The sequence below is a fragment of the Lichenostomus cassidix genome, unplaced genomic scaffold, assembly GCF_008360975.1.
Source record: "Lichenostomus cassidix isolate B80296 unplaced genomic scaffold, HeHo_3.0 HiC_scaffold_33, whole genome shotgun sequence".
NCBI classification, from domain to species: Eukaryota; Metazoa; Chordata; class Aves; order Passeriformes; family Meliphagidae; genus Lichenostomus; species Lichenostomus cassidix.
This window is the reverse complement of record NW_028147632.1, coordinates 1,865,314-1,892,440: the sequence shown is the minus strand read 5'-3', so window position 1 is coordinate 1,892,440 and position 27,127 is coordinate 1,865,314. Positions and strand designations below refer to the sequence as shown.

The 27,127-nt window shown below is 56.5% G+C and overlaps 2 protein-coding genes and 1 long non-coding RNA gene across 3 annotated transcripts in view; 2 read left to right on the top strand and 1 right to left on the bottom strand.

Moving 5' to 3' along the window:
• Positions 1-3,199: 3,199 nt before the first annotated feature.
• Positions 3,200-27,127, bottom strand: part of LOC146421425 (uncharacterized) — a 72,599-nt gene continuing 48,671 nt past the window's right edge. The window contains exon 3 of the long non-coding RNA XR_014848734.1: positions 3,200-3,301. This is a non-coding gene — a long non-coding RNA (uncharacterized LOC146421425). The remainder of the gene's footprint in view (positions 3,302-27,127) is intronic.
• LOC146421430 (class II histocompatibility antigen, B-L beta chain-like) lies at positions 12,553-15,786 on the top strand. The gene is made up of 5 exons (XM_085047478.1): positions 12,553-12,702; positions 13,194-13,463; positions 14,475-14,756; positions 15,408-15,514; positions 15,616-15,786. The coding sequence occupies exons 1-5, from the start codon at positions 12,618-12,620 to the stop codon at positions 15,622-15,624; spliced, it is 753 nt and encodes a 250-aa protein (XP_084903604.1). The 5' UTR covers positions 12,553-12,617; the 3' UTR covers positions 15,625-15,786.
• Positions 17,237-26,407, top strand: LOC146421429 (uncharacterized). The gene is made up of 3 exons (XM_085047544.1): positions 17,237-18,057; positions 23,740-23,748; positions 25,463-26,407. Exons 1-3 carry the CDS (start codon positions 17,327-17,329, stop codon positions 26,049-26,051), a joined length of 1,329 nt encoding a protein of 442 aa, XP_084903670.1. The 5' UTR covers positions 17,237-17,326; the 3' UTR covers positions 26,052-26,407.

The following is a 27,127-nucleotide window of genomic DNA, read 5'->3' as shown; positions in this document are numbered from 1 at the left end:
TCAGGGAGGAGTCACTGCCAATTTTGCTGAACAGATCAGTGATGTGAGCCAAGGATGGCCCAGCTGCTAGTGAGGAGTCACAGCCATGGAGCTGCTAAATCAGGATCCCAAAATTCACTGTGGGACAGAGCCTGAGCTCTGTGGGACACACGTGGGACAGAAGGGTTTGGGACACCAGAGGAGCCACTGACTGAGCTCGGTCCTGTTGTACAGTGGGACAGGAAATCACCTTTGAAATTCAAAATCCTGCTGTGCTTCTGTTGGGCTCCAAAATCAGAAACACTCCAGACAATCACAAGAAGTTTATTCTAGCCCGGCTATGTTTAAAGGCAAGGCTGACTGAGAACCCAGACTGGAAACAACACAGAAAGAAATAACTTGTTTTTGTCAACAGAAGATGCATTGCAGGATTTGCACTGACCACCCTGAATGAGGTTATTTAATCTAATGCTCTGCTCTGCCATGAGTTGTTTCAGCACAGAAGGACTAAATGGTTGCTTTAACATGGACATTGCAACTGAGGGAAAGAAAAGTAAAGATCTGGAGGGATGGTAAGTGTGGTTTGCCTTAGTGCACTCTGAGCAGAGAGAGCTTTGTTATCAGCAGAGTTCATGTTGATCTAAGACTACAGGAAGAGCAAAACCAGCTGAAGTTTCCGTTCTGCACTGCAGAGCACAGCAGAGAGCCAAACAGGATGAAAATGATGAAATTACTTGGCTCCCAGGGCCAAAAACAGCTGCAGAGAGGAGGAGCACACATTTTTGTTTCACAGATCACTCTGCCAGTTATTAAACCACCATTCGACATGGTGCCAGAGATTGTCAGTGAACTGTGAAAAGTGTTAAATTCCAGACAGGTTCTGAGACAGGGATTTGCTCCAAAATGAAGAAGGAATAACTTTGTATCTGCAATTGGATACATTTTAAAAAGTGGTATTGGGTATATTGTAATCGACAGGTTTGGAGTGATGTTAGATCCATTGTAATTGAAGATGGTTACGTTGTAATTGAACTCGGATACACTGTAATTGCAACATCTGTCTGCTCTGGGTGTGTCATCACCCCACGGCAGAGTCCCTGTGACACTTTGGGCTGGGACTGCTCCAAAAAGACACAGAATCACACAAAAAGTGGAGACTTGATCAAGAACAGACAATAGAAATTTTCAGTTCCCCTAAAGGTGCTGGATAGAGCTTAAAGATTAGCGAGCAGAGAGATAAAAGGGGATAAAGGTGTGCAAACAGGTTGATAAACATAGATGAAATCAGGGCAGGAACAGAGAAAGAGAATTACAGTGAGGTTGGGCAAGTTATGCAACGAGAAGCAATTTCGAGGAAAGCTGAGCTTTCCTCCAAACGTCAGTGAGTGCAATCACCAGAAACTCCTTTAGATGTCCCTCCAGGACCACAAAAGGACTCTGAGCAGGAGGTGGATGGATGGAAAGGAGCACGAGGAAAGGTTTATGAATTAGCCAGGAAGTGTTTAGTAATGAATATGTGTGATCCGCGTGGAACAAATACCCCATTCGGAAGTTTTACCCCACACACTAGATTAAAGAAGAGATCCTTGGGGTTTGTTCAGCACTGATAAAGAAAAAACGGCTGCTTTCAAATGCTTCAAATCAGAAGCATTGCTAGAAAGCTCATTTTCTGACTGATTTTGGTAACCCCCTCAGGCTTCAGGGGAATCGCTGTCCTGCTCCAGCCTGGGGTCTCTCCCAGGGGACACAACCCCTCAGAAAAGGCTGCTCAGGCGAGGATCCCCACAGGCCCAAAAATCCCGAGGTTCTGCGGGGACTTCCCACGGCCTCTCTCACGCATCTCCTGCTCCACCCTCTGGGCTCCTGCCGGGGCTGCAGGGAGCTCTCTGCTCCATCCCGGACTCACCCACAGCGGTTCCCTGGCCTCCTGCCCGGCCCGGGACTTTCCGGAGCCATTGCGAACAGACATTTGGAAGGAAGATCCGCGGAGCGCCGCTTCCCTCAGGGAAACTCCGCCTACCGTGCAAAGCCCGCCCCTCGCTCCCATTGGCTGATTTTCCTTCTCCCTCAGCCCCACATCGCTTTGATTTCCCCCAAAAAGCCAAAATCTCCCCAAACCCCTTGGGCTGAGCAGAGGAACGGACAGCGTTTGGGCAGAAAACTCCCAAATCGTTGTTCCCCAGGCTGGGAAGGACAAACGGAACCCAACTGATTTGGGAGCTCCCAGCAGCTCCTCTCTGCCGGCCCAGCTGAAGGCCTCGCTGGCTGCTGGAGGCTGCACGGGCAGACTGGGAGCACTGGGAGCACTGGGAAGAGGCTCTGGCTCGGCTGAAGCCCCCGGGGCAGGGGCAGCAGGGCAAGGGACAGGGCTGCAGGTGCTGAGGGGACACGAGGGACAGCACGGCCTTGATTAGCATTTCTTACAAAAGTAATAAAGTAATGAAGGAAATAACAACAACAACATTTACACTATAAATACTGATGGAGGTCGCACAAGGACCTCTCAGCGAATGCTCTGAGTTGGAAGGGACCCACAAGGACGCAGTCCAACCCTTAAGGGAATGGCCCCTGTGGGGTCAAATCATGACTTTGGTATTATCAGAACCTTACCCCAGCCAAGGTCATAAGGCAGCAAAGGTTTCACAGCTGAATCCACAGGGACATACAAATATATATGTACCTGGTTAGTAAACATACAGAGTGCAAGAGAAACATGACTTTTGTGAAGCTTTCAGAATGACAAAAGAACCCCCAGGCTCAGCCCAGGCAGCCACACATCTGTTTTCTCATCATCTCCTCTTCCTGCAGGTTCATCTCCTGCAGAGCAGGCAGTGATGTGACCCTGAGGATCAGTGCAAGGCAGACACTGCAGCTGAGGAAGGAAATCCCCATGCTGGGGGGATGAGGTGAAGCTGAGACTGCCCAGCACAGAAAATATCCTTCCTCCATTCCCCATTAGAGGTGGGTTTGGGCTCTGCTGCAGATACACTGCATCTCATTTGAACAGATTGCACTCCCGAGATAATTCTCAGCCAGGTGCACACACCCTGCATTGCCCAGCACAGGAACCCTGCAGGGAGGAGCAGAGACATTGCTGGAACCTCAGGGGAACACATTGTGCCCCTGTGCCCCCAGGCTCTGCCTGTGCCCCCAGGCTCTGCCTGTGCCCCCAAGGCTCTGCCTGTGCCCCCAAGGCTCTGCCTGTGCCCCCCAGGACTCACGAGGTGTTGAAGTTGCTGCCACCCACCCACTGCAGCCGCTGGCCCTGTCTGTGCAGCCCGAGCCAGTAATCAACATTCCTGCTGAGGTGGAACAGGAACTCCTGGCAAGGAGAGAGGAGCAAACAATGGACTCCTAGCCCAGGAGCACCCCAGGGTCCCCTTGGCCTTCCCAAAGCCCCCAAACCCCTCACTCACCATTTCCTTGTCAGTGAGCACAGCCAGGGAAGCCTCGAGCTCGGAGCACCGAGCCTTAGCCTGATCCCAGGAGAGACGATGCCTCGAGAGGAAGTAGCAGATCCCGTTGTACCCAACCCAGCCATGGGGACAGGCCAGCAGCACCCGAGCTGCAGGGTTAACTGGAGTAACTGGAGTCTCTCTGTGTATTCTCCCTGCAGAGGGAAATGGAGAAGAATGTCTGAGGATTCTCCCCTCAGGCAGCAGTGAGCCAGCAGTGCCCCGAGGGGTTGGGCTGAGGCTGCTGCTCCTCCCTTACCTGACACAGCAGCCAAGGACACCCCCAGAGCCACAACCAGGGCTAGGAGCACAACCAGCACCACGATAAACTTGAGGTGGGATCTGATCCTCTGGCCTGGAGCTGGAAAGAGCAGTTCGTCATGAGGATGGAGCTGTCCTGAGCAGGCTCAGCCCTCACATCTCCCACCCGACGCCCAGGGAACAGAGGAGGGACCCTCAGCCTGTGTGCCACTCACTGAGCTGGCAGCAGGAGAGACAAGGGATGGGGACACAGCCAGGAACAAGGGACACAGACAGGGACAAGGGACACAGACAGGGACAGGGGACAGCTACGGCTGAACTGCCCAGGCCCAGGCATGTCAGTCCCAGCAGAGCACCACGTCCCTTCCATAACCCTGGGGAAAGCCACATCCTGCCAGCCCTGTGCTCCTGGACTGACACTGTCCCCTTCCTAGAGGCCACCCGTGAGGGTTCTTTTGAGTTCATTCCTGGTTTCTGAAGTGTTGTGGACTTCCAGCAGATCCTTCACACTCCAGTCACGCGGGGTCGTGTGTCCCCCCAGCCCTGCTGTCACTCTGACCCCGCTCGGCTGCTCCCAGTGCTCCCAGTAAAGCTTCCCGGTTGGCTCCGGTCGCGTTTCTTGGGGGGCACTGGGGAGGGACTTGGGGGGACCCCGCGGTGGGGCTGTGATTGGGGGGCAGACCTGACCACGGGATGGATCGGGAATGGGGACCCCCGTGTGTCTCCAAGTGTCACCCCGCTCTGGGGGCCTTGGGAGGCAGCTGAACCCCGACACGGCACCCAGAGAACCCCAAAAAAGGCACTGAGACCCCCTGAGCCCCCCAGAACCTCCAAATCCCATAGAAAAACAGCCCCGAAAAATAGCCCCGCGAAAATGAGCCAATGGGAGAAGGCGCTGAGCGATTCTGATCCAACCCGAGCTCGCGGCGCTGATGACTCTCCAGTTCCCAGGCAGACCCGCAGCGCCCAGCGCTCCCAACCCCAACCCCACCTGCGCCCCCCCCTCGCCCCCAGCGCTTCCCGCCAGCCCAATTTGGGGAGGGGGCGCGTGGGGGGCGCCCAGGCCTGGCCCGGAGCCCAGCGCTGCCCCAGCCCGACCTGCCCCGGCTCCATCCCGGCTCCTCCCGCGGCATGCGACGGCGTGGGGAAAAGGGGGGGAACGGGTGGGCGCTGGGCTTGGGGGGAGGAGGAGAAGGGATGGAGGAGGAGGAGGAGGGATGAGGAAGGAGCGAGAGAAAGGCCGGAGATCCGAGCGGGAGGAGGCGGGAGGAGGAAGGAGGAGAGAGGAAGAGGAGGAACAGGAAGAGGTTGGAGAGAGGAAGAGGAGGAGCAGCAGAAGCCGCGCGCAGCTCTTTGTCTGCCGCGGCCCCGGGAGCATCGGCGCCCCGCACGGCGCAGGTGAGGGGGAGGAGGAAGTCGCCCCAAATGTCTCGGGGGTCCCCGAGCGGCGTTTTTTCTGGGCGGGTGTTTGGAGCTCGCAGCTTGCGGGATTGAGCCCGAAATCTCGTTCAGGGTCGCTGGGAGGGTTTGATTGTGCGGGGGGAACGTTTGGATGTGGCGGAAGGGCAAAGCTTAGGCGGCAGTGGGGCTTTGGGGGATATTTTGGGGGCTGCAGGTGGGCACGGCCCGGTGTCGGGGTGGGAGGGGGACATGGGGCATGGGGTCCGGCCGGGCGAGCGGTGGAGGGGAAGGGCGGGAGCCCCGGAGTGGGGTGAGCGGAGAGGGGCGATGGCGGAGCTGGGGAAGCCCCGGCAGGCTGGAGAGGGGGGAGCGTGGCTAAGGGGGAAGCCTGGGATCCCTGGAAGCGCGGAGCAGAGAATGAGGGGAGAAGGGACCCCTGGGACCCCCAAAGCCCCCGGATCATCCCTAACCGGGACCCTGGAAAATAGGGAAGCCTGGGAGCCACGGGAGCCCCATGAGTGCAGGGAAGGGAGAGCCTGAGGAGGCCAAAGTGCAAAGAGCAGAGAGGGGGAAATCCTGTTAGGGTTTTGAGGTGAATGGTGGTGGTTTGGGGTTTTTATGGACACAAACCCCTGGGAGAGTTGCAGAGCTGGAGCTGGGCAGGAGGAACCCCCAGGGCAAGGCGCTGAGCCCTTGTTTTTCCCCCAAAGCAGGATTTGTCATTGCCGAGGCGTGGCCGGATGGAGGAGGAGGAAAAGGCCCGGAGATGCAGCCGGAGCTCGGAGCTGGGGGAGAAGCCTGAGGGCAGAGAGAAGCCCCACAAGTGTGGGGAATGTGGGAAAAGGTTCAGGTGGAGATCTGAGCTGATCATGCACCAGAGGATCCACAGTGGGGAAAAGCCCTATGAGTGTGGGGAGTGTGGGAAGAGCTTCAGCCATATGTCCACCCTGATGCAGCACCAGGTGATGCACACTGGGGAAAAGCCCTATGAGTGTGGAGAATGTGGGAAGAGCTTTGGGCACAGGTCCACCCTGATCCATCACAAGAAGATCCACACTGGGGAGAGGCCCTATGAGTGTAGGAAGTGTGAGAAGAGGTTTCAGAGGAGCTCCAATCTCCTCGTCCATGAGCGCATTCACACCCAGGAGAGGCCCTTCCGCTGCCCTGACTGTGGGAAGGGCTTCAAGCAAAACTCCAACCTCATCACCCACCGGCGCATCCACACTGGGGAAAAGCCCTACGAGTGTGGGGAGTGTGGGAAGAGCTTCTCCAGGAGCTCTCACTTGACTCAGCACCAACGGAGGCACCATTGAGGGAAGCCCTGCGAGTGTCCCGAGTGCAGGAAGAGCTTCATTGCTGCTCCAACTCCATCCCCAGTGGGAAGATCTGCAGTGGATGATCCCCAGTGACCCCCGTTGGGCAGAATCCTGGTGACCCCCATTCCAGGTGATCCCTGTAATTTGAGAAGAAGGTGTTTTATATGGTCAAATTTTACTTCTTCTCCTATTCTGAGTTTGTTAGCAATAAATTCAATTCACATATCCAATTCCGAGCCTGTTTTGTGCACAAAGGTGTTGGATGAGGGATCTCTTAGCCAGGTCCTTCTATCAGCTCAGGAAGCCTTGGTTCAATTTTCTCTCCCCACGGCGGCTGTGCAGGGCAGTGAGAGAGCAGCTCTGCTGGGTGCCTGGCATGGGGCCAGCGTCACCCCACTGCAATGTGCCATGGCCTCGTGTGGCCCTGTGCTCTGGAGCCAGCGCTGCTGTTGCTTTTTCCTTGCTGATGGTTTTCTCTTTTGCAGGAAAGGCTTGTGAAGTGCTCCCGCTGTCCCTGGCGTCCCCTGGGCGCCGGCAGCCGCGTCCCTTGGCCTGCTCCCCCTGGGCCGTTGCAGGGCGGCTGGCGGAGGCTGGGAGCTGCCGTGGGGGCCGTGGGGCTGCCCCGGGGGCTGCGTGCCGAGGCGGGGCCGGGAGGTGCGGAGAACTTGGTCGCTGTTTGCAGAGCAATGGCGCCTGGGGCCCGGGCCCGTTGCAGGGCTGTTCCTCATGTGCGGCTTTGGCCTCGGCCAGCCCGGGGGGCACTGAGAGCGCGGGGCTTGGGCTGTGCGCTGTGCAGAGCCCGCGCCTCGCTGCCCTTGGCTGGCTGTGCTGTCACTCGGGATTGTCCCAGCGCCATTGCTGCTCGGTGCCAGCGAGCGGGGACGAGGCCGGCGCCGGTGTCGCCCCCAGGCAGGCAGGCAGGGCTTTAGTGGGGCAGCAGCGGCGCCATGGTGGGAGCGTGTGTGCGGCCCGGGAGCGGCGGCAGCGGGCGGAGCCCGGGGAGGCGGCGGCGGAGCTCGGAGAGGCTGTCCCAGCGCAGGTGGGAGCCGCGCTGCCTTGTGCCGGGGCTCGGCGCTCGCTGCGGGCGGATGGAGGGGATGCAGGGGGCGGCAGGGGGGCTGTGGCGGCTTCCTTCTCCCGTCTCCCTCCCTCCCTCCCTCCCTCGCTGGCTGTGGCGCCGTGTTGCCGCTGGCCTGAGGCCGCTGAGGGAGCGGCTGCCCGCGGTCTCCTTGCCGCTGCTGCCTCGGCAGGAGGCGGTGCCGGAGCAGCGCTGGCTCGTCCCGCTCGCTGTCGGTAGCACAGAGGTGGCTGCGCTGTCGGCGGCAGTGTACGGGAAAATCCGCGTGGCCAGAGGTTTGTGTGGCCGCAGGAGACAGAGGAGTCGTGTGAAAGTGACTTTAGGGATGGACAGAGGGAGACGCCGTGGGGCATTTGCCATGGGGCTGTAAAACGCAGCCTCCTTTCTATGCTCGTTTCCCCGGCTGCGTTTCATTGTCCCTTTGCCCTCTTGTCACCGTACCTGCGGGAAAACCAAAAACCTTTCAACACGATTTTTAATGTTAGAGAGTCAAGGCGTTACTTTATTATCTGAGCAGGATGTTGTTCTGGCCAGGATGTACCACGGGAATCATCTCATCCAGAGCCTGGGTTTGTAGAGAGAATCGTTCTATGGCACATAAGTTTTGGAAGATTTTTCAGGTATTTTTTACACTCTAAACTCATTGAAGGTATTTTGGTCAGTCTTAATTGGTTCCATGTTGCTTATTTTCTAATCGATGGTTTCCTATTGGATCCAGATTGCTTCTCTTCTGATGCTAATTAGGTTTTCCTTCTTATCTCTCTTTAGCCAGACAAGGTGTCTCCAAACAGCCAGGGGTGAGGTTTGGAGCTGATGTTCGTTAATGGCTGCTGATGGCCTTTTGTCTTTTGGGCTCCTCCTGGTCTGTAGTTATGTTGAGCTCATCAGACCTCACCTGGCAGAACAATGTCCTGGAAAAAAATCTTAAAATTCCTTTTCCCTGGCTAAAGACAACCCAAACCTTTGACAAAAGTTATACAAAATATTCAAACTGGTATATTTTCCAACACTCTGGCTGAGGTACTTGGAAGGTACAGACTTCCCGATCCGCCCACTGCCTGTGTCCCTTAATATGCACCCCTAGTTTGTGTGACATTCGGTATTCGTGGCTCTGGGAAGTGTTTGTTCTGCTTGTGGAAGTTCAGGAATGGAGCAGGAGCTTGGCTGAGCAGCAGTCTGTGTCAATTAGTAACAATTCCAATTCACAAATTGGTTCTGGGACCTGATAGGAATTCTTAGGATTCCCAGGGGCTGCTCCGTGGTGTTGTAGGATTTGTTCTGGTGGCCGTTTTAATTTTTAAAATATTTTTTGAGGTGCACCCTCCTGACCTTATTGAGCATTTTTGTGTAATTAAATCATTCTATATTTGGATTCCCAACTTATTTCCCTGAACTTTTGGTATCAAAAATCCCCAGTGGTTAATTACACTCTATAAATCATCCACAATGCTAGCACATGTTGGAGTGAGGAGAGACATGATTTTCCCCCACTTTTTTTAATGAAGTTTTCCCAACATTTTCCCATTTGCTCTTTTTCTTTGCAGCTGAACCAGTTTGTGCTGCACAGTCAGATCTCCTCAGTCTGGGCTCTGCCCTGAGCTGTGCCAATTCCATCTGTGCAAGCAGGCAGAGCTCGGGCTGAGGGACAGAGGGAATTGGCCCAATTGCTCCCCCAGGCCACAAGGCCCTGGTCCATTGTCCAGCCTTTGCCCCAGCAGGGTTCATTTGCATTTCTAAAGCTCCTTCCTCTCGTGGCTGCCTGGAACCGAAGCTTCTCTGCCAGGGCAGCCATCGGGTGACTCACATGTGGCTCTGCCCCCCACAAGCTGCTTTGGGGATTTTTCCTTCATCAATATTGTATTAATTAGCTGCAGGAGGAGAAGGAGGTGGGATTTTGTAGAAGGAAGAGGAGGAGGAGGAGTGAGAGGAAGAGGAGTGTGAGGAAGAGTAGGGATAGAGGAGGAGGAGCAGGAAGAGGAAGCAGCCCAAGGTTCCAGCACTGCCTGTATCTGCAGCCCCCCACATGCAGCAGGTGACTGGGGAGGGGGATCCACGATTTTCACGGGGCCTAAATCATGATGTTTTTAAGGTTTATTGGGCTAAATGTTCATGCTTTGGGGTTTCTTTGGGAGTAAATCTTTATATCTTGAAGGGGCTTTTGGCTGAATCTTGATATTTTGGGAGTTTGGGGTCTGTTTCTTTATGTTTGTGGGATATTTGGGAATGTCGGTGGTTAGTGGTTTTTACAGCCACCAAACTGCCAGAGAGTTGCAGAGCTGGAGCTGGGCAGGAGGAACCCCCAGGGCAAGGCGCTGAGCCCTTGTTTTTGCCCCAAAGCAGGATTTGTCATTGCCAAGGCGTGGCCGGATGGAGGAGGAGGAAAAGGCCCGGAGATGCAGCCGGAGCTCGGAGCTGGGGGAGAAGCCTGAGGGCAGAGAGAAAAAAGCTGCCAGGAGCTTCCTGAATGGAGGGAAAGGGGTGATGGGACCTTTAGAAGAGTTGAATTGGGTTTGATCCACCTGGAACTGGGTTTGATCCACCTGGAATTGGGTTTGATCCACCTGGAACTGGGTTTGATCCACCTGGAACTGGAATGGATTTACCTGAAATGGGGTTTTGTCGACCTGGAATTAGGTTGATTCATCCTGGAATTCGGTTGCATCCCACTGGAATTTGGTTGAATCGACCTGGAATTGGGTTGGATCCACCCGGAATTTGGTTTAGTCTCACAGGTATTTGGTTGGTTCATCCTGCAGTTGGGTTGGGTCCAGCTGGAACTGGGTTTGATCCATCTGGAATTCAGTTGGATTTACCTCAAATTGGGTTGGATCCACCTGGAATTGGATTGGATTGAGCTGGAATTTGGTTTAATCTACCTGGAATTTGGTTTGATCCTCCTGGAATTGGGTTGGATCCACCTGGAACTGGATTGGATTCACCTGGAATTCCGTTGGATCAACCTGGAATTGGGTTAAATCCACCTGGAATGAGGTTGAATGCCCTTGGAATTCAGTTGGATTTACCTGGAATTGGGTTTGAGCCACCTGGAGATGGATTTGATCCACCTGAGATTGGGTTGGATTTACCTGGAATTTGGTATAATCTGCCTAGAACTGGATTTGATCCACCAGGAATTGGGTTGAGTCCACCTGGAATTGGGTTTGAATGGTGTTGGTGCTGCAGTAGAGGCTGGAATTGCCCCAGGATCCTCCTGGAATCGAGTCAGACACACCTGGAATTGGGCTGAATTCCCCTGGAAATGGAGTTTTGGTTATATTCTGTCTGGATGATGGTGTGGGGCAATGGGAATGGGGAATTGTGGGGGGTGAGAGTATAAAAATCTCAGGAAAATGGGGATTTGAACCCAAAATCCTGGGAACAGGGAGGGTTGGGCACTGCCAGAGCCCCAAAATCCTGGGAAAAAGGGGAATTTCAACACCATGAGCCTTTCTAAATCATAGGAGAGGAGGAAATAGGAACTCCCAGAGCCCTAAATCCTCAGTACAGGGGGGTTTGCAATTCCCAGAGCACCAAAATTCCAGGAATAGTGGGGTTGAGGAAATGCCCGAGCCACAAAATCCTGGAAAAAGAGGAATTTCAGCACAATGAGACCCTAAAAATCCTGGAAAAAGAGGAAGTGGGAATTCCCAGTTTCCCATATCGTCAGTACAGCGGGGTTTGGGAACTCCCAACCCCAGAAAATATTGGGAACAGGGGGATTTGGGAAATCCCAGAGCCCCAAAATTGCGGGAAAAAGAGGATATGGGAGCACCCACTTCTCAAAATCCTGTGTACAGGAAGGTTGTGGAATGCCCAGCCCCAAAAAATCCTGGGTACAGGGGGGTGTGGGAAATCTCCGAGCCCCAAAATTCGGAGAAAAGAGGGATTTCATCACAATGAGACCCTAAAAATCATGGAAAAAGAGGAAATGGGAACTCCAAGTTCCCTAAATGCTCAATACAGGGAGGTTTGAGAACTCCCAGCCCCAAAATTTGTCTTTACAGGGGGGTTTGGAAAATCCCAGAGCCCCGAAATTCTGGAAAAAGAGGAATTTCAGTACCCTGAGCCAGGCAAAATCCTGGGAAAAGAAGAAGTGGGAACTCCCAGTTCCCCAGATCATCAGTACAGGGGGGTTTGGGAACTCCTAGAGCCCCAAAATCCCGGGAACGGGTGGGTTTAGGAAATCCAAGAGCCCAAAAATGTTGGAAAAAGAGGATATTGGAACATTCAGATCCCTAAATCCTGTGTACAGGGGGGTTGTGGAATGCATAGTTCCAAAAAATCCTGGGAACAGGGGGGTTTGGGAACTCCTAGAGCCCCAAAATCCTGGCTACAGGGGGGCTTAGGGACACACCCAGCCCCAAAAAATCCTGGGAACAGGGGGGTTTGGGAACTCCTAGAGCCCCAAAATCTCGGGTACAGGGGGGTTTGGGAACTGTCAGAACCCCAAAACCGTGGGAAAAGAGGAGTTTGGCCACTGCTGACCCCGAAAATTGAACAAAAAAACCTGGAGAAAACCCTGAAAAAAGAGGAAGCTGGGCCAACGCCCTTCTCAAAAAAATCCCCAAAAAGGGGGTTAAACCTTCTGAATCTCCCCGATCCCCTTTTGCCATGGATCCAGGACACCCCAAATCCCAACGCCGCGGCTCCAGGACCCCCCAAAGCCCACCTTGGAGCCCCCAAAGGCCAGGCAGGGTCAGCGCCAGCAGCAGCAGCAGGCAGGGGCAGCTCCGTGCTCCATCCATGGCGCCTCGGGATGTGGCGACACTGGGAAGGGTCGCTGGTGGTCCCAGTGCAGCGGCGGCGAAGTGGGGGGAGTGGGAGTGGGGGCGCAGCGCCCCAAAAGCGGCGGAGCCAATGGGAGGGCGTGTGTGTTGTGTCGTCACCGGTTGCCGGGTAGAGCCTGTGCAAAACGGGCCCCAAACCGGCCCGGCCAATCGGAGCGCGTCCAAAACAACTGCGGCCAATGGCAGCGCGCCCAAAACCACGCCCAGGCAATGGGAGCGCGTCCCAAAACGGCGCCCGGCCAATCAGAGCGCGCGGGGCGGATGATCCCGCCCTGCTCCGGACTGGAGCTCCCAGTGCAGCGGCTGCTGCGGGGCTGGCGGCAGCTGCCCGGCGCTGGCCATGGGGCGAGTGGCGGCAGCTGGGGCCCTACTGGTGGCACTGGTGGTGCTGGGAGCCACCCCGGCTGCGGGCGCGGAGCTGTCGGGTGAGCGGGGGGAGCAGGGAATGCGATGGGAAAGGGGGAAAAGGGGAAAGAAAGGGGTTTGGGAGCCCAAAGTGGAGGGGGAGGAGGAGGGGAAGCCGAAAGGGAGAGCGGGAGGGGCTGAGGGTTGGGGGAAGGTGAGGAAGGGGTGGGAGAGGGTGGGGAAGTGGGGAAAAGGGGAGGGTGGGAGCCCAAAACTGAGCGGGAGGGGGATGGGGATGGAGAAATTGTGGGTAAAAGGGTGGGAAAACGGCAAAAAGAGGGAATGGGACCCAAAAACTGCATTGGGGAGTGGCTGAAAATGGCGGGGAGTGAGGATGTGAAAGGGGAAATAGGGAGAAGGGTGGGAAAGAGGAAGTGGGAGCGCGGGCAGGAGGGTCCCATGGCGGCCGTGGGGCACAGGGGGTGCGGAGTGGGGATCCGGGGTGACCCCCGGAGCTCTGGGATCGATGGGGGTGCTGGGGGAACCCCTGACCTGTGCCTTGCTCACACAGGAGTCTTGCAGTGTCTGATAAAGCACGAGTGTCACTTCATTAACGGCACGGAGAAGGTGAGGTATGTGGAGAGGCAAATGTACAACCGACTGGAGTACCTGAGGTTCGACAGCGATGTGGGGAAATACGTGGGGTTCACACCCTTTGGGGAGAAATGGGCCAAGTGTGCGAACAGTGACCCGTCATGGATGGAGAACAGACGAACTTCAGTGGATTGGTTCTGCCGGTCCTGGTACAAGACCGTCACCCCGTTCGGCGTGGAGCGCAGAGGTGAGCGTGGGGCAGAGGTGTCCCCTCAGGCTCTGCCCTGGCAATGACCCTGCAGCCCCTCAAACCCTCCCTGGGAATCACCCAGAGCCCTCAGCCCTCCTTGTGCCAAACCAGGGGCTTCTTGTCCTTCTCAGTGACTCTTGTGGCTCTCCCAGTCCATCCCAGTTCCCCCAGTCTCTCCCAGCCCCCCCAGCGCGTCCATTTCAGCCAAGCGTGAAGATGACGCTCCTCAGATAATCACAGCGCGCGTCTCTGATGACTCATCAATCAGACAAGCAGAACCGAGTTCCCCGCGCTGGATTTAACATCTCAGTGCCGCTGAATTCACTCCCAGTTCCTCCCAGTGCTACTGCAGTCACTCTGAGTGCCACCACAGTCCATCCTAGTGCCACCATGGTCACTCCCAGTCCCTCTTATCCCATTCCCAATCCATTCCCAATGTATTCCCAGACATCCAGCCTCTCTCCCTGTCCCTCCCAGTGCTCCCCAATCCACTCCCCTCTCTCCCAGTGTCCCCCCAGTCCCTCCCACTCCATTCCCAGTCCCTCTCAGTGCTAGCACAGTCACTCCCAGTCCCTCTAAAGCCAATCCCAGTTCATTCCCAGTCCACTCCCAGACCTCCATCCTCTCTCCCAGCGCCGTCCCAGTACGCCCTAATCCAATCCCCTCTATCCAAGTCCTTCCCCAGTCCCACTAATCGCAATTTCTGTACATTTCCAGTCCCTCTCACTGCATTGCCAGTCACTCCCAGTGCCTCCAACGTCCCTCCGAGTTTGTCTAATGCCAATCCCAGTCCATTCCCAGTGCACTCCCAGATTGCCATACTCCATTTCTGTGCCCTCACAGTGTCCCCAATTCACACCCCTCTCTCCCAGTGCCCCCCCATTCCCTCCCACTCCTTTCCCAGTCCCTCCCACTCCATTCCCAGTCCCTCCCAGTACCACCCCACCCCTCCCAGCTCTCTCCCAGCGCCCCCCCAGCTGATCCCAGTGTCTCCCCTCTCTCTCCCAGTGCCCCCCAGCGTGTCCATCTCGCTGGTGCCCTCGAGCTCCCAGCCCGAGCCCAGCCGCCTGCTGTGCTCCGTGATGGATTTCTACCCTGCGCAGGTGCAGGTGAGGTGGTTCCAGGGCCAGCAGGAGCTCTCGGAGCAAGTGATGACCACCGACCTGCTCCCCAACGGGGACTGGACCTACCAGCTGCTGGTGCTGCTGGAAACGCCCCCCCGGCGCGGGGTCACCTACACCTGCCAGGTGGAGCACGTCAGCCTGGAGCAGCCCCTGAGGCGGCACTGGGGTACGGCCAGAGCCCACAGCGCCGGGGGGAGCGGGGGAGGCACAGGGGGATTGGGCTGTGCTGGGGGGAACTGGGAGGGAGGTGGAGAGAGGCTGGTTTATACTGGGACAGGGGCTTGGGGGTGTGGGAGGGCTGAGAAGGGCTCGGAAGGATGTTGCGGAGGGTGGGATGAGGTTCTGGGGGTGAGGTGGGCACTGGGAGGGAGTTTGGGGGTGCTGGTGGGCAACTGGGAGGGAGTTTGGGGGTGCTGGGGGGAACTGGGAGGGAGTTTGGGGGTGCTGGGGGGAACTGGGAGGGAGTTGGAGTGAGGCTGGAGGGGCTGGAAGGAGATTGGGGATGGAAAAGCAAAGGTAGGAAGGAGGTTGGTTGTGCTGGGAAGACACTGGGAGGGACCTTGGTGAGTCCTGGTAGGGCTGGGAAGGGACTGGGAGAGGGTTTGGGGGTCCTGGGGCGGTGGGGGGCAACTGGGAGGGGTTGTGGGGTGCTGAGAGGGACGGGAGGGGCTTTGGTGTGTCCTGGGGAGGCTGGGAATGGATCGGGAGGAGGTTTCAGGGGCTGCTGGGTGGGCTGGGGGCGACTGGGAGGGTGCTTGGAGGGGCTTGGGGTGTCGCTGAGAGGTTTTTGGGGGTCCTGAGCCCTGCTGACCCCCAGAGATGCCGCCGGACGCTGCCCGCAGCAAGATGCTGACGGGGATCGGGGGCTTCGTGTTGGGCTTCGTCTTCCTGGCGCTGGGGCTCGGCTTCTACCTGCGCAAGAAGGTGAGGGGGGGTCCCGGGGGTCGTGTCGCCCCTGCCCCGGAGCGGCTGTGCTCCCCCCGGGGCCCCCCAGCCCGGTGTCACCCCCTTTTCTCTGCCCACAGAGCTCCTGAGCCGCCGCCGGCCGCAGCCCCTCCCCGTGGCCTCGGGCCCGGCCGGGACCCCCCGCTCTGTCCCCGTGCTGATTTTGGGGGGTCGTGTGTCCCCCCAGCCTTGCTGTCACTCTGACCCCGCCCGGCTGCTCCCAGTGCTCCCAGTAAAGCTTCCCAGTTGGCTCCGGTCGCGTTTCTTGGGGGGCACTGGGGAGGGACTTGGGGGGACCCCGCGGTGGGGCTGTGATTGGGGGGCAGACCTGACCCCGGGATGGATCGGGAATGGGGACCCCCGCGTGTCCCCAAGTGTCACCCCGCTCTGGGGGGCCTTGGGAGGCAGCTGAACCCCGACACGGCACCCAGCGAACCCCAAAAAAGGCGCTGAGACCCCCTGAGCCCCCCAGAACCTCCAAACCCCATAGAAAAACAGCCCCGAAAAATAGCCCCGCGAAAATGAGCCAATGGGAGAAGGCGCTGAGCGATTCTGATCAAATCCGAGCTCGCGGCGCTGATGACTCTCCAGTTCCCAGGCAGACCCGCAGCGCCCAGCGCTCCCCACCCCAACCCCACCTGCGCCCCCCCCTCGCCCCCAGCGCTTCCCGCCAGCCCAATTTGGGGAGGGGGCGCCTGGGCGGCGCCCAGGCCTGGCCCGGAGCCCAGCGCTGCCCCAGCCCGACCTGCCCCGGCTCCATCCCGGCTCCTCCCGCGGCATGCGACGGCGTGGGGAAAAGGGGGGGAAAGGGTGGGCGCTGGGCTTGGGGGGAGGAGGAGAAGGGATGGAGGAGGAGGAGGAGGGATGAGGAAGGAGCGGGAGAAAGGCCGGAGATCCGAGCAGGAGGAGGAAGCGGGAGGAGGAAGGAGGAGAGAGGAAGAGGAGGAACAGGAAGAGGTTGGAGAGAGGAAGAGGAGGAGCAGCAGAAGCCGCGCGCAGCTCTTTGTCTGCCGCGGCCCCGGGAGCATCGGCGCCCCGCACGCCGCAGGTGAGGGGGAGGAGGAAGTCGCCCCAAATGTCTCGTGGGTCCCCGAGCGGCGTTTTTTCTGGGCGGGTGTTTGGAGCTCGCAGCTTCCGGGATTGAGCCCCAAATCTCGTTCAGGGTCGCTGGGAGGGTTTGATTGTGCGGGGGGAACGTTTGGATGTGGCGGAAGGGCAAAGCTGAGGCGTCAGTGGGGCTTTGGGGGATATTTTGGGGGCTGCAGGTGGGCACGGCCCGGTGTCGGGGTGGGAGGGGGACATGGGGCATGGGGTCCGGCCGGGAGAGCGGTGGAGGGGAAGGGCGGGAGCCCCGGAGTGGGGTGAGCGGAGAGGGGCGATGGCGGAGCTGGGGGAGCCCCGGCAGGCTGGAGAGGGGGGAGCGTGGCTAAGGGGGAAGCCTGGGATCCCTGGAAGCGCAGAGCAGAGAATGAGGGGAGAAGGGACCCCTGGGACCCCCAAAGCCCCCGGATCATCCCTAAGCGGGACCCTGGAAAATAGGGAAGCCCGGGAGCCACGGGAGCCCCATGAGTGCAGGGAAGGGAGACCCTGAGGAGGCCAAAGTGCAAAGAGCAGAGAGGGGGAAATGCTGTGAGGGTTTTGAGGTGAATGGTGGTGGTTTGGGGTTTTTATGGACACAAAGCCCTGGGAGAGTTGCAGAGCTGGAGCTGGGCAGGAGGAACCCCCAGGGCAAGGCGCTGAGCCCTTGTTTTTGCCCCAAAGCAGGATTTGTCATTGGCAAGGCGTGGCCAGATGGAGGAGGAGGAAAAGGCCCGGAGATGCAGCCGGAGCTCGGAGCTGGGGGAGAAGCCTGAGGGCAGAGAGAAGCCCCACAAGTGTGGGGAATGTGGGAAAAGGTTCAGGTGGAAATCTGAGCTGATCGAGCACCAGAGGATCCACACTGGGGAAAAGCCCTATGAGTGTGGGGAGTGTGGGAAGAGCTTCAGCCGGATGTCCACCCTGATGCAGCACCAGAGGATCCACACTGGCGAAAAGCCCTACGATTGTGGGAAGTGTGGGAAGAGCTTCAGCCAGATGTCCACCCTGATCACACACCAGAGAATCCACACTGGGGAAAAGCCCTTCGACTGTGGGAAGTGTGGGAAGACCTTCAGCCGGATGTCATACCTGAGTGAGCACCAGGTGATCCACACTGGGGAAAAGCCCTATGATTGCGCAGTATGTGGGAAGAGCTTCAAGGTAAGCTCTGCCCTGATCAAGCACAAGAAGATCCACACTGGGGAGAGGCCCTATGAGTGTGGGAAGTGTGGGAAGAGGTTTCAGACCAGCTCCCATCTCCTCCTCCATGAGCGCATTCACACCCAGGAGAGGCCCTTCCGCTGCCCTGACTGTGGGAAGGGCTTCAAGCACAACTCCACCCTCATCACCCACCGGCGCATCCACACTGGGGAAAAGCCCTATGAGTGTGGGGAGTGTGGGAAGAGCTTCTCCAGGAGCTCTCACTTGACTCAGCACCAACGGAGGCACCATTGAGGGAAGCCCTGCGAGTGTCCCGAGTGCAGGAAGAGCTTCATTGCTGCTCCAACTCCATCCCCAGTGGGAAGATCTGCAGTGGATGATCCCCAGTGACCCCAGCTGTGCAGAGCCCTGGTGATCCGTGCTGCTGGTGATCCATGTGGCAAAGACACCTGGCTGGTGGCTCCACACCCTCCTGGCTCCCCGTGGGCACCTGGATGAAGGCAGGGCCAGGAATGTCCATGGGAATTCCTGGGGACATCAGAAATCCCCTGGGGAGAGTGGATTTGTTGCCTTTCCACCCCAGAAAATCTCACCTTTTGTGTTCAGTTATATCATCTCTTGGCATGAGGCAACACTGGATGGCCTTGGAGGTCTTTTGCAACCTCAGTGATTCCATGATTCTGATTTTCTCTCACCCAGTGGCATCTTTCACAGCCAAATGGTTCTGGGTTGGGGCAAAGAGCAGGATTTTGGGGTGGAAACGTCCAAAAATGTTCTTCCCTCCCACCCAACCACATGGATCCTCAGCGGGCACAGACATGTAAATCCTTTTCTTTCGGGTTTGGTCTTGTTTTCATTTCAGCCTTTCTAAACACCTGAATTTGGGGTAAAAATGAAGATATTGAGGTGAGACATGCATCGCACACTGGGGACACCGCCAGGGTGGGACATTGGGGACACAGACAGGGAGGGCAAAGGCAGGCAGAGCTTTCCCCGTCCAAAACTGCACCCAAAAATCCCCAAATTCAGGGATTTCTCCCAGAAGAAAGCTGTCAGGAGCTTCCTGAATGGAGGGAAAGGGGCGATGGGACATTTAAAAGAGTTGAATTGGGTTTGACACCCCTGGAATTGGGTTTGGTCCTCCTGGAACTGGATTGGATTGACTGGGAATTGGGTTGGATTTACCTGGAATTTGGTTTGATCCACCTGGAACTGGATTTGGTTTACCTGGAATGGGGTTTTCTCGACCTGGAATTGGGTTTGATCCCCCTGGAATTTGTTTTGACTCACCTGGAGCTGGGTTGGATCAATCTGGAATTCAGTTTGATTTACCTGGAATTGGGTTGGATTTACATTGGATTTACCCATAAAGATTTTGTTGTTTGGGCTGATTATACTCAGGCTGTGCTCCAAAAACAAAAGGAAACACTGGTAATTCTGGCTCTGGGCTTGGCAGGTCCCAGGGTTCTTTTGAATTATTCACTTCTGAGAGCCAAAATCTTTCCCAAGGTGTTCCACCACAATTCCCAGTGGCTCAGGGAGGAGTCACTGCCAATTTTGCTGAACAGATCAGTGATGTGAGCCAAGGATGGCCCAGCTGCTAGTGAGGAGTCACAGCCATGGAGCTGCTAAATCAGGATCCCAAAATTCACTGTGGGACAGAGCCTGAGCTCTGTGGGACACAGGTGGGACAGAAGGGTTTGGGACACCAGAGGAGCCACTGACTGAGCTCAGTCCTGTTGTACAGTGGGACAGGAAATCACCTTTGAAATTCAAAATCCTGCTGTGCTTCTGTTGGTCTCCAAAATCAGAAACACTCCAGACAATCACAAGAAGTTTATTTCAGCCCGGCTATGTTTAAAGGCAAGCCTGACTGAGAACCCAGACTGGAAACAACACAGAAAGAAATAACTTGTTTTTGTCAACAGAAGATGCATTGCAGGATTTGCACTGACCACCCTGAATGAGGTTATTTAATCTAATGCTCTGCTCTGCCATGAGTTGTTTCAGCACAGAAGGGCTAAATGGTTGCTTTAACATGGACATGGCAACTGAGGGACAGAAAAGTAAAGATCTGGAGGGATTGTAAGTGTGGTTTGCCTTAGTGCACTCTGAGCAGAGAGAGCTTTGTTATCAGCAGAGTTCATGTTGATCTAAGACTACAGGAAGAGCAAAACCAGCTGAAGTTTCCGTTCTGCACTGCAGAGCACAGCAGAGAACCAAACAGGATGAAAATTATGAAATTACTTGGCTCCCAGGGCCAAAAACAGCCGCAGAGAGGAGGAGCACACATTTTTGTTTCACAGATCACTCTGCCAGTTATTAAACCACCATTCGACATGGTGCCAGAGATTGTCAGTGAACTGTGAAAAGTGTTAAATTCCAGACAGGTTCTGAGACAGGGATTTGCTCCAAAATGAAGAAGGAATAACTTTGTATCTGCTATTGGATACATTTTTAAAAGTGGTATTGGGTATATTGTAATCAACACGTTTCAAGTGAAGTTAGATACATTGTAATTGAAGATGGTTATATTGTAATTGAACTCGGATACACTGTAATTGCAACATCTGTCTGCTCTGGGTGTGTCATCATCCCACGGCAGAGTCCCTGTGACACTTTGGGCTGGGACTGCTCCAAAAAGACACAGAATCACACAAAAAGCGGAGACTTGATCAAGAACAGACAATAGAAATTTTCAGTTCCCCTAAAGGTGCTGGATAGAGCTTAAAGATTAGCGAGCAGAGAGATAAAAGTGTATAAAGGTGTGCAAACAGGATGATAAACATAGATGAAATCAGGGCAGGAACAGAGAAAGAGAATTACAGTGAGGTTGGGCAAGTTATGCAACGAGAAGCAATTTCGAGGAAAGCTGAGCTTTCCTCCAAACATCAGTGAGTGCAATCACCAGAAACTCCTTTAGATGGCCCTCCAGGACCACAAAAGGACTCTGAGCAGGAGGTGGATGGATGGAAAGGAGCACGAGGAAAGGTTTATGAATTAGCCAGGAAGTGTTTAGTAATGAATATGTGTGATCCGCGTGGAACAAATACCCCATTCAGACGTTTTACCCCACACACTAGATTAAAGAAGAGATCCTCGGGGTTTGTTCAGCACTGATAAAGAAAAAACGGCTGCTTTCAAATGCTTCAAATTAGAAGCATTGCTAGAAAGCTCATTTTCTGGCTGATTTTGGTATCATGGTCACAGAGAGGAATCCCTGTCCTGCTCCAGCCTGGGGTCTCTCCCAGGGGACACAACCCCTCAGAAAAGGCTGCTCAGGCGGGGATCCCCACAGGCCCAAAAATCCCGAGGTTCTGAGGGGACTTCCCACCGCCTCTCTCACGCATCTCCTGCTCCACCCTCTGGGCTCCTGCCGGGGCTGCAGGGAGCTCTCTGCTCCATCCCGGACTCACCCACAGCGGTTCCCTGGCCTCCTGCCCGGCCCGGGACTTTCCGGAGCCATTGCGAACAGACATTTGGAAGGAAGATCCGCGGAGCGCCGCTTCCCTCAGGGAAACTCCGCCTACCGTGCAAAGCCCGCCCCTCGCTCCCATTGGCTGATTTTCCCGCCATAAACCCGACGCTAGATCTCATTGGCTGATTCGCCGATTAGAAAGCCCGCCCTAGCTTCGATTGGCTGATTCTGCCGCCACTCCTCGTTCTCGAGCTCTGATTGGCCAGAGAGGCTCTGAGGGACGATCTCCCTCAGCCCCACATCGCTTTCATTTCCCCCAAAAAGCCAAAATCTCCCCAAAGCCCTTGGGCTGAGCGGAGGAACGGACAGCGTTTGGGCAGAAAACTCCCAAATCGTTGTTCCCCAGGCTGGGAAGGACAAACGGAACCCAACTGATTTGGGAGCTCCAGCAGCTCCTCTCTGCCGGCCCAGCTGAAGGCCTCGCTGGCTGCTGGAGGCTGCACGGGCAGACTGGGAGCACTGGGAGCACTGGGAAGAGGCTCTGGCTCGGCTGAAGCCCCCGGGGCAGGGGCAGCAGGGCAAGGGACAGGGCTGCAGGTGCTGAGGGGACACGAGGGACAGCACGGCCTTGATTAGCATTTCTTACAAAGTAATAAAGTAATGAAGGAAATAACAACAACAACATTTACACTATAAATACTGATGGAGGTCGCACAAGGACCTCTCAGCGAATGCTCTGAGTTGGAAGGGACCCACAAGGACGCAGTCCAACCCTTAAGGGAATGGCCCCTGTGGGGTCAAATCATGACTTTGGTATTATCAGAACCTTACCCCAGCCAAGGTCACATTCATAAGGCAGCAAAGGTTTCACAGCTGAATCCACAGGGACATACAAATATATATGTACCTGGTTAGTAAACATACAGAGTGCAAGAGAAACATGACTTTTGTGAAGCTTTCAGAATTACAAAAGAACCCCCAGGCTCAGCCCAGGCAGCCACACATCTGTTTTCTCATCATCTCCTCTTCCTGCAGGTTCATCTCCTGCAGAACAGGCAGTGATGAAACCCTGAGGATCAGTGCAAGGCAGACACTGCAGCTGAGGAAGGAAATCCCCATGCTGGGGGGATGAGGTGAAGCTGAGACTGCCCAGCACAGAAAATATCCTTCCTCCATTCCCCATTAGAGGTGGGTTTGGGCTCTGCTGCAAACAGATTTGAACAGATTGCACTCCCGAGATAATTCTCAGCCAGGTGCACTCACCCTGCATTGCCCAGCACAGGAACCCTGCAGGGAGGAGCAGAGACATTGCTGGAACCTCAGGGGAACACATTGTGCCCCTGTGCCCCCAGGCTCTGCCTGTGCCCCCAAAGCTCTGCCTGTGCCCCCCAGGCTCTGCCTGTGCCCCCCAGGCCATGCCTGTGCCCCCAAAGCTCTGCCTGTGCCCCCAGGCTCTGCCTGTGCCCCCCAGGGCCCTGCCTGTGCCCCCAAGGCTCTGCCTGTGCCCCCCAGGACTCACGAGGAGCTGAAGCTGCTGCCATCCACCCACTGCAGCCGCTGGCCCTGTCTGTGCAGCCCGAGCCAGTAATCAACATTCCTGCTGAGGCGGAACAGGAACTCCTGGCAAGGAGAGAGGAGCAAACAATGGACTCCTAGCCCAGGAGCTCCGCAGGGTCCCCTTGGCCTTCCCAAACCCCCCAAACCCCTCACTCACCATTTCCTTGTCAGTGAGCACAGCCAGGGAAGCCTCGAGCTCGGAGCACCGAGCCTTAGCCTGATCCCAGGAGAGACGATGCCTCGAGAGGAAGTAGCAGATCCCGTTGTACCCAACCCAGCCATGGGGACAGGCCAGCAGCACCCGAGCTGCAGGGTTAACTGGAGTAACTGCAGTGCCTCTGTGTATTCTCCCTGCAGAGGGAAATGGAGAAGAATGTCTGAGGATTCTCCCCTCAGGCAGCAGTGAGCCAGCAGTGCCCCGAGGGGTTGGGCTGAGGCTGCTGCTCCTCCCTTACCTGACACAGCAGCCAAGGACACCCCCAGAGCCACAACCAGGGCTAGGAGCACAACCAGCACCACGATAAACTTGAGGTGGGATCTGATCCTCTGGCCTGGAGCTGGAAAGAGCAGTTCGTCGTGAGGATGGAGCTGTCCTGAGCAGGCTCAGCCCTCACATCTCCCACCCGACGCCCAGGGAACAGAGGAGGGACCCTCAGCCTGTGTGCCACTCACTGAGCTGGCAGCAGGAGAGACAAGGGATGGGGACAGACCCAGGAACAAGGGACACAGACAGGGACAGGGGACACAGACAGGGACAGGGGACACAGACAGGGACAGGGGACAGCTACGGCTGAACTGCCCAGGCCCAGGCATGTCAGTCCCAGCAGAGCACCACGTCCCTTCCAGAGCCCTGGACACAGCCACACCCTGCCAGCCCTGTGCTCCTGGACTGACACTGTCCCCTTCCTGGAGGCCACCCGTGAGGGTTCTTTTGAGTTCATTCCTGGTTGCTGAAGTGCTGCGGACTTCCAGCAGATCCTTCACACTCCAGTCACACGGGGTCGTGTGTCCCCCCAGCCCTGCTGTCACTCTGACCCCGCCCGGCTGCTCCCAGTGATCCCAATAAAGCTTCCCAGTTGGCTCCGGTCGCGTTTCTTGGGGGGCACTGGGGAGGGACTTTAGGGGGACCCCGCGGTGGGGCTGTGATTGGGGGGCAGACCTGACCCCGGGATGGATCGGGAATGGGGACCCCCGTGTGTCCTCAAGTGTCACCCCGCTCTGGGGGCCTTGGGAGGCAGCTGAACCCCGACACGGCACACAGCGAACCCCAAAAAAGGCGCTGACACCCCGCTGAGCCCCCCAGAACCTCCAAACCCCATAGAAAAACAGCCCCGAAAAATAGCCCCGCGAAAATGAGCCAATGGGAGAAGGCGCTGAGCGATTCTGATCCAATCCGAGCTCGCGGCGCTGATGACTCTCCAGTTCCCAGGCAGACCCGCAGCGCCCAGCGCTCCCCACCCCAACCCCACCTGCGCCCCCCCCTCGCCCCCAGCGCTTCCCGCCAGCCCAATTTGGCGAGGGGGCGCGTGGGGGGCGCCCAGGCCTGGCCCGGAGCCCAGCGCTGCCCCAGCCCGACCTGCCCCGGCTCCATCCCGGCTCCTCCCGCGGCATGCGACGGCGTGGGGAAAAGGGGGGGAAAGGGTGGGCGCTGGGCTTGGGGGGAGGAGGAGAAGGGATGGAGGAGGAGGAGGAGGGAGGAGGGAGGAGCGAGAGAAAGGCCGGAGATCCGAGCAGGAGGAGGAGGCGGGAGGAGGAAGGAGGAGGAGCCGCGGGAGGAGGAAGGAGGAGAGAGGAAGAGGAGGAGCAGGAAGAGGTTGGAGAGAGGAAGAGGAGGAGCAGCAGAAGCAGCGCGGAGCTCTTTGTCTGTCGCGGCCCCGGGAGCATCGGCGACCCGCATGGCGCAGGTGAGGGGGAGGAGGAAGTCGCCCCAAATGTCTCGGGGGTCCCCGAGCGGCGTTTTTTCTGGGCGGGTGTTTGGAGCTCGCAGCTTGCGGGATTGAGCCCCAAATCTCGTTCAGGGTCGCTGGGAGGGTTTGATTGTGCGGGGGAACGTTTGGATGTGGCGGAAGGGCAAAGCTGAGGCGGCAGTGGGGCTTTGGGGGATATTTTGGGGGCTGCAGGTGGGCCCGGCCCGGTGTCGGGGTGGGAGGGGGACATGGGGCATGGGGTCCGGCCGGGAGAGCGGTGGAGGGGAAGGGCGGGAGCCCCGGAGTGGGGTGAGCGGAGAGGGGCGATGGCGGAGCTGGGGGAGCCCCGGCAGGCTGGAGAGGGGGGAGCGTGGCTAAGGGGGAAGCCTGGGATCCCTGGAAGCGTGGAGCAGAGAATGAGGGGAGAAGGGACCCCTGGGACCCCCAAAGCCCCCGGATCATCCCTAAGCGGGACCCTGGAAAATAGGGAAGCCCGGGAGCCACGGGAGCCCCATGAGTGCAGGGAAGGGAGAGCCTGAGGAGGCCAAAGTGCAAAGAGCAGAGAGGGAGAAATGGTGGGAAGCTTTTGAGGTGAATGGTGGTGGTTTGGGGTTTTTATGGACACAAACCCCTGGGAGAGTTGCAGAGCTGGAGCTGGGCAGGAGGAACCCCCAGGGCAAGGCGCTGAGCCCTTGTTTTTCCCCCAAAGCAGGATTTGTCATTGGCAAGGCATGGCCGGATGGAGGAGGAGGAAAAGGCCCGGAGATGCAGCTGGAGCTCGGAGCTGGGGGAGAAGCCTGAGGGCAGAGAGAAGCCCCACAAGTGTGGGGAATGTGGGAAAAGCTTCAGGTGGAGATGTCAGCTGATCATGCACCAGAGGATCCACACTGGGGAAAAGCCCTATGAGTGTGGGAAGTGTGGGAAGAGCTTCAGCCAGATGTCCACCCTGATGCAGCACCAGGTGATCCACACTGGGGAAAAGCCCTACGAGTGTCCCGAGTGTGGGAAGAGCTTCAGCCACAGCTCCACCCTGATCCGGCACAAGAAGATCCACACTGGGGAGAGGCCCTATGAGTGTCCCACCTGTTGGAAGAGGTTTCAGACCAGCTCCGATCTCCTCCTCCATGAGCGCATTCACACCCAGGAGAGGCCCTTCCACTGCCCTGACTGCGGGAAGGGCTTCAACCGAAACTCCACCCTCATCACCCACCGGCGCATCCACACTGGGGAAAAGCCCTACGAGTGTGGGGAGTGTGGGAAGAGCTTCAGGGAGATGTCCACCCTGATGCGGCACCAGGTGATCCACACTGGGGAAAAGTCCTACGAGTGTCCCGAGTGTGGGAAGAGCTTCTCACAGAGGTCTGCCTTGACCCGCCACCAGAAGAGGCACAAGTGAAGGAAGGCCTTCTGAGTTAGGGTAAAATAGAAATTATTAATTTAAAAGAGCTGGAAGTTCGATAATAATAACTTTTGAACTGATTTAGAAGGCCAGAGATTGGATAATGATTTACTAAGATTTGCCTGCTGGAGGCAATTTGTGATTCGCTTAATGATTTTGTGCCTACCTAGTATCGGGGAGGATAGAGAGAAGAGAGCCAAATAATTGAGAAAAACCACTGAGTGTAACTGAGCATCCCACCCTTGGACCCTGAACCGGTACAGGTGGGTTCTCAGGCTTGGACTTGGACCAAGAACCAAGGGAGCATGCGCAAGGGAGCAAGGTGAAGAGTTCATTTTGAGGAAAACTATTGATTACCTCATCATTAACCATTTGGGACCCTTGCCCACAATTAATCTGAGACACTGCGCTTGCGCGAGCATATTTAGGTGAACTTTGAACTCATTATAATATGAAGCGGGGATAGGTAATTAATATGTATAGGGGCTTTGTCTAACTTTATGCATAAGTAACCTGTAACCTGATGTAAACCTCCTGAAGTGCTGCTGAGGGTGTGCATGCCTTTGGAGGGGCTACCCCCCATGCACCCCAGCTGGAATAAACACATACCTACTTCATAACTATCTGAGTTGTAGAGTCAATTCCGTGCTTCAGTACAGACTGCTGCTCAGCCAAGCTCCTGCTCCATTCCTGAACTTCCACAAGCAGAACAAACACTTCCCAGAGCCACGAATACCGAATGTCACACAAACTAGGGGTGCATGTTAAGGGACACAGGCAGTGGGCGGATCGGGAAGTCTGTACCTTCCAAGTACCTCAGACACTGTGTTGGAAATATACCAGTTTAAATATTTCCTATAAATTTTGTCAAGGGGTTTGTTTGTTTTGTTTTTTACCCAGGGAAAAGGAATTTTAAGATTTTTTTCCAAGACATTTTTCTGCCAGGTGAGGTCTGATGAGCTCAACATAACTACAGACTAGGAGGAGCCCAAAAGACAAAAGGCCATCAGCAGCCATTAACGAACATCAGCTCCAAACCTCACCCCTGGCTGTTTGGAGACACCTTGTCTGGC